We start from the raw sequence: 12,125 nt of genomic DNA on the forward strand, positions 1-12,125 counted from the left end.
AAAAGCTTCTTGAGAAATGAAGCACCTGGAAAACTGATGTGGCTTCTTTCCTTATTCTGAGCAAAAGCAAGGGCTGGTGCAGTACTTAACAACTTGTTCCAGGGAAGACAAGTGCAAGAGTTCTTCCTGTGCACAGGAGGATTGGCTTTCCCAACTTTGCCATCACTCACTGACCTGTTATGAAGCTTCTGGAGCACTCAGCTTAGTTAAACTTGAGAGTTTAGTTCAGACTCTATAAAGTTTAGAAATTAAATACTGTGTTACAATAGTGCATGAGCAGCACTTGCTGTTGTGGAGGGTATTGCTGCCCCCAGCTTTTGAAGTGACATCACCCACACCTCCAACACCCAGACAAACACCCTGACAGGGAACAGCACATTAAGTTTTATTAGTCAACTTTTAAACTGTTCCCATCTTCAGCACAGTCACACTGTGTGCACTAATTCACCTCAGTTCTAGCTTAGTTTTAAACTAACTTTTTACTTCTAAGAAGTGAACACAAATTGCTGAAGCATTTCTTCAGCTGCTGATCAGGCTCCAGGAAACATCACGACAGATTTTGCTCACCACACACAGCCAGTGTGGTCTCATGTTCTCACTGCAGGACAGTAATTCAGGTTATAGAAGGATAAATTATTTGAAATAATTTATCTTCTAATGTACACCCACGTGTGCTCCCAAGAAAGCCTCTTTATGCTGAGGGTGGGGAAGCCCTGGCACAGACTGCCCAGAGAAGCTGTGGCTGCCCCTGGATCCCTGGAAGTGTCCAAAGCCAGGCTGGAACCTGGTCTAAGGGGAAGGTGTCCCTGCCCATGGCAGGGGTTGGAATGAGATGATCTTCAAGGTCTTTTCCAACCCAAACCATCCTGTGGTTCCACAACAAGCCAAAATGGGAATACTGGAACTTCAGAAGCTTTTACCTTGTATCCATTGTCCTCCTTCCTGTTGTGGGATGCTGTGATCATCACTCCAGCCACAGCTCCGAGCTGCTGCACAGCATAGGGCTACAAAGAAACCCAGAAATGTCCATTTACCCAAGAGTTCTGCCACACACATCATATTAGGACAGTTATGCAACAGGATGCTACAGAAGTGGCTTTTCATGTTGCACCAGCTTATCCGGAAAATGTATAAGTGAACACTCATCACTGTCTCCTGTAGCCAGTAACAAAAGCTTGTCCTATTCTGTTGCATGAAAACATTCTTTTTATCAGTTACATAAATGCAATAGTTAACTGGCCAACTAAAAATCTATACTCAGACTACATGAGCACTTCAGAGAAACAGGCTGAAGCAGAAAGAAGGAATTCACCAAAAGGCTTAAAAACAAATTAAAGGTATTCCCAGCATTTCAGTCCTCGCCTCAAAACAAGATCCACACCTTGAGGTGTTTTAAACGAGGATTTTAAAACCCTGCAAGGAAAAGCTGCTGTGACTAGAAGAGACAGCTCTGTTTCTGAGATATTAAAAGCAGAGGCACAGAAGAATTCAGTGATATTTTTACAGCCTCCTTGAAGGGCCAAGTACACTGAACAGCCTCTATTTTTCCATTTAAATAACAATTTAGGAGGCAAACTGCTGGTTCACGTTTTTAGTAAACTCAAATATGGAAGAGAAGGTGACTCACCACAAAGGGTGTGGGGACATAGGTAGAGAAGAAGTACACAGGGACATCTTTGGCCAGCAGCACTGCTGCAGTGAGTTTTGCAAGCCTAACAACAGGAAAACCAAAATATTCAGTTAATCCAACTCCCCACAGCAATGCAGTAACCTGATGGCATTCCTGTCACCTCCAGACAATTGTTTCTCCAATCCCTCCATTGCTTTTTGGCTTATCTTCAGTCTATCACCCAAATAAACCGGTGATACCGAACACAAAGACACAGAACCTACTGGAGGGACACTTGTCCTTCAGTCAAGGAGAGAATCAACTTCCCAGAAAGTCTGAAGGACCAGATGTCTGCAACAGCAGGTTTGGAAAAGGATTTTGTATCCCACACAATGCTTGTTCAGCAGTTTCAGACAATATCCATGAAACCTATTCCTAAAATATCCATCTGCAAAGCAACTCCTATTCCAAAATGTTTAGAAATAGGAACAGCACCCATGGTTTTAAACCTTGCCTTTACTGTAAGCTGGAAAAAGTGCTGGAAAAGCATTGCTCCCATTGGAAACCCCCTTTCTAGGGAGGTTCAGTTTGATTTCAGCACCGCTGTCACTGTGTGTCACCCCAAGGGGACAAAAGAAACATGCAGTTGAGAACTGATCCTTGGACAGGTTTGAATTCCAGGGTTTGTGTGGCTAAAAAGGAATGTTATTCTTACACTTCCCCATTTTTAAGCTGTGCATAAACCTTCACAATTTGGATTTGCAAGCACTATAACAGGTGAGTTTAAACCCCCTTAAGCCAAAGCCTGGTGAATAACGGGCCACACACAGAGGCCCAAGGGAAAGGAGAGGTTCAGTTCCAGGGAAAGGAGAAACTCTTGGAAGACAGTCACTAACTACACTCTGTGCTCTGTCATACCAAGAACTTTTACATCCCCAAAATATGCAGTGGTGACAAAGATAATATTAAAAAAGAGAAACAACTTTGTTAATTATTGTAGTTAATTGCTGTAACTAACTACTCATTACCTAAATACTAATTAGCTAACTAATTAGGTTGGGTTTTTGTAAGGAATGCTATTATCACATGTTTTTTGCTCCTGGAATAACAAGGGATTAAGATTCCTCATAGAACTCAGAAAGTTCTCTCCCATTTTGTTACAAAGGGCACAATTTGACATCACTGAAATTTAAGTTTTAAGCATTCCTGGTCAAATATTCCCAAAGTGAAAATACACTGGATTACAGGAGGCTGCAGGTGGAATTTTTTTTCCCCCCAAACAAGCTTAAATCAGGTGCAAAATACAAAAGAATGACAGTGTTAGAAGCACATTAACACTTATTGATTTCAAGCTAAATGTTAATATTCTGAATTTACCTTCATATTCAAATTTTTCTCCAGGTTTATCAACTTCAACATCTGCCTCATGTTCTTGTGCACTTACACTCGTAAATTCTTTGGAGTGAGCAGCCTTACACTCCACATTTCTGGCAAACTGGTACTATACTATAAAGAATTTATTTCCAGCCTCTCTTCACTACTATTTAAATGGACTAAAGAAGGGGGAAGAGAGTGCCCAGTTCATCACAAAAAATGTTGACAGAACAGAAAGCATTCAAAGCCACAATTTCATTTCTAGTCTTGCAAATGTAATCAATACTCATACTTCTTACTGCTGCAGTTGCTGGTGACCTGACCTCGTGTGTCATATCCAACAACAAAGCCTCTCTGCTTAAAGTCTGAAAAATTCCTCTCAAGATACTTGTAGATCCCCTGGAAAGAGAAAAAAAAAAACCAAACAAAGGGAAAAATAAGAATTAGCACAAAAACATTAAAAATGATCTTTCACAGAAGATGGATAATGTCAGTAGGCAAAATACAGCTCAAAAACCTCAATAATGATATTCACAAGAGCAGCAGTGATTTTTCCCCAGTGTTCACTGAAAGAAAGCAACCAGAGAAACAGCTGTGGGAAATAAAAGTGGTACAACAGTAAATCCTCAGGCAGCAAACACTTGTTTTCAATTCATACTGTGTTTTTATTTATTCAAATTATGTTCTTAAAGGCTCAATTGACAAAAAAAAAAAATCCATTTTTTGGGAGTCCATCCACTCAACCAATATAAGGTTTGTGCCAGTCTGGTCTTTATTCTTGAGCTCACAGCACAAGTCAAGACAGCTTTTCAACACTGTTTCCAAAGTGTTAGTCCTAAATTTGCCTTAAAAATCATGGAATGGTTTGCACTGGAAGGGACTTTTAAAGATCTTGTGCTCCAGTTTCACCTCCCCTGTGGTCTCAACATCCATTCACCTCCCAGTTAGAGTCTCTCTGGAGATCCATCACGGAAACAACCCAGGGCAGATCAGCAGTTTTAGATAAAAAGATGGAAGCACTATTGTTACATGGAAGTTTCCAGAGGCTACAGTTCACTACAGTCAGACAGCAGCACTGGGAACTTAACCCTAAAAACACTGCCTTTCACAGGGTACAAGTTGTCTCTTGGTAGCAGTGAGGGTGTTTCGTACTAGAATTCAACAGATTTCCCCCCCACCACCACCAGTATTAAATGCAATTCTTTGAGATGTTTTTATCTGGATCTGACTCTCCCTCAGCTGCTCCTGGTGCTCCAGACCGTTCCCCAGCTCCGTTCCCTTCCCTGGACTCTAAAAAGATGCATTTCAAAGCATGACCAAAGGAGTACTGGCATCTCTTTGGAGAATTGCTTCAGCTGCAGATGTTGAGAGATTCACAGAGAGAAAAGCTTTATTTTAAAGATAAAAAACTTTAAAAGAAATAAAATTTTTGAATAGTGACAGGACTGGAGGGTGTGCTGTGGCACAACCACCAGCCCAAGTCACACAGAAGAACGGGGAAAACGTGTTTAAATTTGAGTTGAACACACTGAATAACATGTAGAGAAATAAACAGCAGATTTCTTATCAACAGATCCCTTGTTTAGACTCCCAGTACCTGGATGTCAGAGCACACCTGCAGAATTTTGTCTGAACTAGTCCCTCAAACATCAAGAACTGCATAAAAAGACAATTTATGGAAGAAACAGGATTTTAGACAAACCGGTCCTAGTTAGAAACAGCAAACAAGGGCATATAAAGTATTCAGAAGCAGCACAGACAGAGTTGAGACAGAACAATTAATACTCCTGTCCACAGTCAGTGCATTACAAACCACTCTGGACAGACGGAAAGCTGCTGCACATGGTTTCTATTTCACATCAACCCCCCAGGGGTTTTCCCTGGAACTTTCTAGCAAGTCTGGGCACCTCAAGGATTCTGCACATCCAATGTGCTCCTCACCTATTCCTTACTTCCCAACAACCACCCCAGAGCTCATTTCAGTTTTTGGCTCTCAGGCCCACACCCCCACGCTGCTCCCAGCTTTCCATTCCCTCATTCCTCGAACACAGAGGAATGGATTTGTTTTTGCTGTAAAGGAATAGCCTGTGCTGTTCTTTTCAGCAGATTAGATCTTCTGTATTTTCTCATCCCCGGGATTTCTGCCCAAGCATTTTTGGCAGCTATTTGGTGCCACCACAATCCAGGTAACACTCTCAAGGCCGAGGTAAGATTTTTCCTAGGAAATCCTCTTAAACCAGCTTCTCTGTTCGACAGGAATCAAAGATTCCATGTGAATAAACCCAGGAATGTCTTTACTTTCTGCCAAGGAGCAGTTTGCTTAAAATTAACAAAATCCCTTAAGCTCAGCCAGAGATCCCACAGTTAAAGTTAACCCAGTCCTACTGGACTAGTTTACTATCCAAATACGTCTATTAAAGCTGCAGGAAATAAAAGTAAATAAGTAAATGTCAGTGAGAGGGAGTGTAGAGTCTCTCCACTGTTTGAACCCTCTGCTGGAGTTCACACCATCCTCCCTTTCCCTGAGGGCACTGAGTAACTCCAATACCTCTGGGGATAAGTCCTCTCTTGAATAAGTTTCTCAGTGTAAAGAATCTGTTTCCTTTTAACAAGACTCAGGTTTTGACAGTGTCCCTTGTTATTAAGTTCCTAATATTTCTAAATGAGAACCATGTGCATCTTGTGGTGATAGAGACACACAAGTGTGTAACCCCCTCAGATCTAAACCAAAATTCACTGGAGTATCACAATTCCCCATCCCACTGCACAGTTCAGGTGATTTCCAGATATAAAATCCATGCAAAACAACAGGTGTGCATCTACAGCCATGTTTTAATTAATCCTCTTGCAAGCCCAGTCCCTTATGCTCAAGTGCAAAAGAAGTGAGGGAAAAGTGATGCTGTCAATGAGATGAAAAGATTTCTGCTTGGTGAAATCAAGAGAGTTACCAAGAGCTTCATGAAATCCTGTATTCACAGTTTTTCAACTATTACCCTTAGGTTTGCTTTTACAGCAACAGGAATCTCCTTGTGCAAAGGTGGTTTTGTCACTGTGGAAGCCAGTGACAGGTTTCTTACCCATTAATAAAACCATCTGGACATGATTAAAAAGCACAAAAGAAGCAATACTTGAGCAGGAAAATTAGGGCTTTACATGCAGGTTATGTACCTACAGTTTTCAGGAGAGTCCAAAACAGCTGCTGGATATTCTGTACCTTCCTGGACCTGACTTTTCATAATATCAGTATAATCAAATCAACATCAAATGAAGGGCACAGCATATGATTAAAGGTGTGAATTCACTACAGTTTCTTTTAATTGAAGGAAATGTTAATTATACTCAAGTCTGCTGTTTGGCCATTTATCCCTGTCCCAGGTAATGACAAATACAGAGAGATAGGGCTGCCCATTTTCAAACTAAGTTCAGCAAAACTGTTCCTGCTATTAAATTTCTGACACAGAGCGCTCAAATAAAGACTAAACCCTACACAGTTTACTTCAAAAACAAGTTCTAATCCACTTCCCAGAGGCTGCTTTTCCTAACTTGATATCTGGCTTCAATAAACAACTAAAAATAACAGCTCTACAGAGGGAGTGAACAGACACAAACCCAGTCTGCTGCTCTCAAAAAACCAGTAATTCCCATGAAACTGAGCTTGCCCTCCCACTCCCTGCCAGGCAAAGGGAAACTTTTCCCTTTCTGCCAAGAATGTGGATCAGTCAGCAGAGCCACACTCAGCCACGCTCCCGGGAGCCCAGGAGCACAAAGGCACCACAAGCTCCAAATCCAACAGGCTGCACAGGCCAAGGAGTAAAAGGACTCTTACAAACTTCCTCTGCATGAGTAAGAGGTTTACTCTGCTTCAAAGAAAAGTGAACTTGTTTAAATCAGCCCAGCTACTTTTAACCATTCCACCACTGGTGACAAAATAATAGTTTTTAAACTGCTTTTTTTTTCCTTAATCTCTTCAGTTTGTTCCCACTGCATCCACAGGGACCGCCTGGGCCACAGCAGTAAGTTTTGTTCGTAGTATTAGAGCATTTCTGAATGGCAGATGAGTTTGGCAGGACCTTCTGGTTGTAAATCAACTGAAACAGCTCTTCAAAAGAATCTAAACCACAGTTCAGGGCAGTGAGGAGTCTCTCCCACCACTCTACCCCCCGTGGCAATGATACCAGTCACGACTCCACAGCTGACTCTATATCCAGATCTTCAACTCCATGCACCAGTTCTTTTGCACCAGCACCAAGCAGAGCCTGACCCCTGGCAGAAGAGCAGGAATTAGAGCCGAAGCCTCCCTGGACAGAGCTCTACCCCACGAGCACAGACCTTTCCCAACAACACTAACAACTATCAAAAGGGCAGCGTCTTGGTTTAACCCTAGGTAAGAGCTGTGTCTGAGTTCCAAGATCTCCCCATCTGTTCAAATCAAGAAGTCCATCCCAAAATACTCTACTCCAAAATTCAAAGAACTAGTCCTCAAAGAGATCACATGACAATGTTTTCCCGGAAAAAAAATTCCATGATATCTGTAACCCAATGCACAAATATTAAATCGCCGATAAATTAGGAATCACCAACACCTCCAATCCAACATGTAACACTAGATTTGTAGTTTGAGACCTTTAAAGTTCATATCTTAAATTACTTTCTTGTCTACTTTAAAAGAGTAGAAACAGCCACATGCAGAGCTACAGTAACACCAGGCCACTTAACCAACAACTATCTAACCCAGTTGGTGGGAAGCATAACCAGTAATATTGGAAAGATTCCCCAAAAGCTAAACAATTCCAAATACAGACCTTCAGTCAGCCTACTTTGCTTTTTCATCTTAATTCCTCTGTATTTGCTCAGTAAAATCTGCTATTTTTGTGTGGTTATTCACAACTGGGGATAAAAATGAAAGACAAGGTTTGTTTGGGGGTGGCTTTGCTTTTTGGGCTTTTCTTGTTGCTTTTTCATTTAGCTTTTTAAAATATGACAACTAATGATTTCCAACTACAGAGCAGTTTAGCAGACTAACTACTGGCCAAATTCCAGTGGAAGCGATTAGAACTGCCTCCTAGAATATGCAGTTAAACTTCCTCAAGCTACTTAATTCCCTTTCAGCACTTAACACTTCACATGCTACCACCCAGCTGTTGAACAGCTGCTGTATTCCAGCCTCTGCTTGTGTTCCAGTGGGACACTGGGACCAAACCCTTCCTGAGAAGCCACTGAGCCCTCTCCCATCACATGTCCAGCTCACCTGTGTTGACTGGATCACTGTGAGGTCGTTGATGTAGCAGAATCCTGCTCCCATGGCCGAGCGGAGCCCGGCGGTGCCGAAGCTCAGCCGGCAGCACAGACGATCCCGCAGCTCCTTGTGCTTCCCATCCTGCAACAAGCTCTCAATCTGTTCCTTTGTTTTCTGATTCTGCAAAAGAAGATTAAGGCCTTCATTTAGTGCTTGAAATCAGGAACTGAACTATATGCACTTCTTAGTTTTAGGTAATTCCAAGTGCAAGTTCTTCCTATCGTATAAAATACCTGTGCACCAACTGGCCTTCACTCAACTCATTATCACATTCCCTTTCCCATCTCATCCTTATTAATAAAAGATTCCGGAGCTCTTGCTCTGGAAACTGATATGTTTGTCTGGTCACTAATAGACCTTCCAGCTACACAAAGCCTGTGAGTGGCGAGCACAGAGACTTTGGAACCGGTTTTTCCAAGGCGGGTAACGCAATTCAATCTTTCATCTGTGCTGCTGGAAGACAGACAAATCTGAGCTGCAGAGCAATGTTTCCTTCCTCCCCACCCACAGGAAAGGTCTGTGAAGAGGCACAGTAAAATCATGGTATTACAGGATTGTTTGGGCTGGGAGGGAATTTCAGCATCATCCATTTCCAGCCTTGTGCCACGGGCAGGGACACCTTCCACCAGACCACAATTGCTCCAAGCCCCATTCCGCTCTACACAGGATGGATTCTTATCCAGTGATCCCTCTGTTCATTCAGGCTTTTCCTAAACTTCCATAACAGCTAAAAACTTCCAAGTGTACAAACTGCACATTGTACACACCCAACTATTTGTTCTCCATAGTTATTAAAGCAATATTGAACTCACTCGATCACCAGAAAACCCACACCCAGGTCAGACAAGACACTTCCCAGATCCTACACACACAGTGTAGGAGGAAGTAATAGATACACAGCTGGAAAAAAATTGACTCCAGAAGTATAAGACACAGGTGGCACAAGTGCTTCTCCAAAGCAGGGTCCCAAGGAAGGGTTAAAAAAGGCAAATGGAATCTGCAGGGCAAGAGTGAAGCACCTCTGACATTTAAAGTAGAGGTCAGCCAGCTCCAGCAGCACCAGGACACACAGCTCTGCACAGAGAGGGGGAACTTCTTCAGGAGGCTTGGGAAAATGCTAGGAAAAGCACAGAGATAGGAGCTGCACACACTCACCAGGAGAAAAAACACACAGTAAAGTTTGTTGAAAAATCTGAAATTATTTCTGCAGCTTGGTAACAGATTCTGAACACCAGATATGTGAATTTAAGATAAATCTTCATTCCTTTGTGCCTTAAAAGCCATTATTGTCCTTGCTCTTGGATGGCTCAGCAACTAAAGCAAAACACTGTTAGCAACACAGCTAAAGCCAGGTCTAAAAAGAAACCAAAACAATGGGGCACAACAAATATTGAACCACAGGAGTGAAGGTTTCTCTTTTAGCTGCTTACAGGCAGCCAACCAGAAAACAAGTGACTGACCTGAAAAGAGTCTAAGTAACAAAAAACCTCATTTCACACTATCATTATTACATGGTTTTGCTTTAAAATCAGGTTATTAAATTACACAGGATCTTTGATAGCTTTTCAGGATACGCTGCACTGCTTCCCTGTAAAAACAGAATAAAAACTGCACATTGCAGGTTTTATGGAGCTTTGCAAAACTGAGGCAAGACCTCCCTGAAGCAATAAAGCACAAAGCTTTATTTTACAAATAGATTAAAAAGCATTTTTGAGTGAAGCTATTCCATTTATTTCCTAAGGAATAAAAATGAGCCAGCCAAAATAGCACCCAAATAACATTTTAATTTCCTCAGTTAAGCTAAAGTTTGATAAAAAGAAAAGGAAAAAAATAAAATGACAAGTGAAAACCTCCAATCTTTCCATAGATGATCTCTGAAACTCCTGGGCCAACAGAAAGAGGGCATTTTACAAGATTTGGCATAAATTCAGATGCGCTGATGATAAGTGTCATGCTCTGGGTTACACATTCAGTAGCATTGGAAGCCTGACCTCCAGACAGGTTATCCCAACCTGGCACAATCCCTACTGCTTTTACTCTTCCCAGCTTGTCTTTTTTATTCCAGGTTGGAGTTTCAAAGCCCACTGGCTTAGTTTCTTGCAACATCCTGCCTGGGTATGAGCAGCATTTAGCACCCTGGGAATTTTGAGAACAGCTTCCACTGCTGACATTTAACCCGACTGCAAATCCGAGGAGAAAAAAAAAAAACAAACAAAGCAGGATTTTTTGCTGGTTTGCTTTGCAGTTATGAAATCAAGTCATAAAACTGAAGGTCTCAGTGGCTTTTATGAGGGTTCATTTTTCTGAGTGCAATAGCTGATGGAATCACTCAGGCTGGAAAAGCTCTCTAAGATGACAGAGTCCAACCATGGACAACCAAGGCCTCCACTGCCCCATGTCCCCAAGTGCCACATCCACACAGCTTTTAAATCCCTCCAGGGATAGGGACTCTACCCCTGCCCTGGGCAGGGCAACCCTTTTGTGGAAGAAATTTCCCCTAATATCCAACATAAACCTCCCCGGCACAACTTGAGGCCATTCCCTCTTCTCCTGTTACTTGGGTAAGCAAAAGAAGTTCCTTAGAGATTTTAGACTCCAATCCTTGGATGACTTTTAATATCCTTAAAAAAAAAAAACAAACAAACCAACAACCTAGATCTTCCTGTCTTAAGCAAAAATAAACTAGGCTGTTGGATACAAAAATAGTTATTCCTTAAAAATAAAAAAGCAATGCTCTAAGATACCCCTGAATCCCCAGTGGCTCCAACAAAGCAATTTAAATTCTCATGGATTGAGTGGTCTGAAGAGTAAACAGGTTTTTTGGGAGACACAGACCCTTCAAAGCCCTGAGTCCCACACTGCTACTGGTTTTCCAAGGATTTTTTACCGGTGGAAAAAGCATTTGGCAGAGAGCAGGGTCCTTGGAGTCCACAGGGACCAGGCTTCCAAAGGGGAAAAGAGAAGGGAAGAGGGAGGCTCTGCTGCCATATAGCTTCCCAAGAACCTGCCCAGAGCCCCCACAGCACAGGGACCCACCCCCTGCACACACACATTATAAATACAAATATAAGAGAATACACAAACAGAAATATACATAGCAGTAGATAAAACTATTTTTAAGTATGTATAGTTCTATATATATTGATCTAAGTAATACCAATATTTATACGTATGTGTATATATTTATATATCATATATATCAATATATATGTATAAATATATAAAGGCATCTACAAGTAGCTACAGGTATGTGTAACTATAAATGTATATAAAAATACATGTAAATATGCAAACAATATACAAGTAAACATAAATGAATGTATAAATATGTATATATCTATATATGAATGTATAAACACATAAAATTATAATATAAATATGTGTAGATATAAGATATAAATATATTAAAATATTATATTATATATGTAGATATTTATAATATTTATATCACAGAATCTGTTGAGTTGGAAGGGACCCACAAGGATCATCAAGTCCAACCCCTGGCCCTGCACAGGATCATCCCCAAGAATCACACCATATGCCCAAGAGTATTAAATATATATATATAAAAATATATAAAATATATTAAAAATTAAAAATCTGAATAAATAAAAATGATATATATCTATAAAGATACACCTATAAAGGTCAGTGGGAGGACAAGGCAGCAATCAAGAGCCAACAGATGCCATCCCTCCTGCTCCCAGAGCACAGGGGGTCCTGCCCTTGCCTGTGCAAGGAGGTGGCAGATAAGGGGTCAGGGGCAGGAGGGCCCTGGGAGGAGCTCGTGGTACCTGACCATGCCCTGCTGGGGCCAGAAAAGGGACAGGGAGGGATAGAGGGGCC

The 12,125-nt window shown here is 41.5% G+C and overlaps 1 protein-coding gene across 1 annotated transcript in view; it reads right to left on the reverse strand.

Moving 5' to 3' along the window:
• The window catches only part of PGM2L1 (phosphoglucomutase 2 like 1), a 29,906-nt gene that overhangs the window by 12,979 nt on the left and 4,802 nt on the right, over positions 1–12,125 (reverse strand). Inside the window, exons 2-5 of the mRNA XM_027660016.1 lie at positions 8,232–8,399; positions 3,276–3,382; positions 1,628–1,712; positions 921–1,004 (exon numbers count right to left, since the gene is read on the reverse strand). Coding sequence (XP_027515817.1) covers positions 921–1,004; positions 1,628–1,712; positions 3,276–3,382; positions 8,232–8,399 — 444 coding nt within the window. The remainder of the gene's footprint in view (positions 1–920; positions 1,005–1,627; positions 1,713–3,275; positions 3,383–8,231; positions 8,400–12,125) is intronic.

This window comes from Corapipo altera, unplaced genomic scaffold (assembly GCF_003945725.1).
Source record: "Corapipo altera isolate COAL_440 unplaced genomic scaffold, ASM394572v1 74, whole genome shotgun sequence".
NCBI lineage: Eukaryota > Metazoa > Chordata > Aves > Passeriformes > Pipridae > Corapipo > Corapipo altera.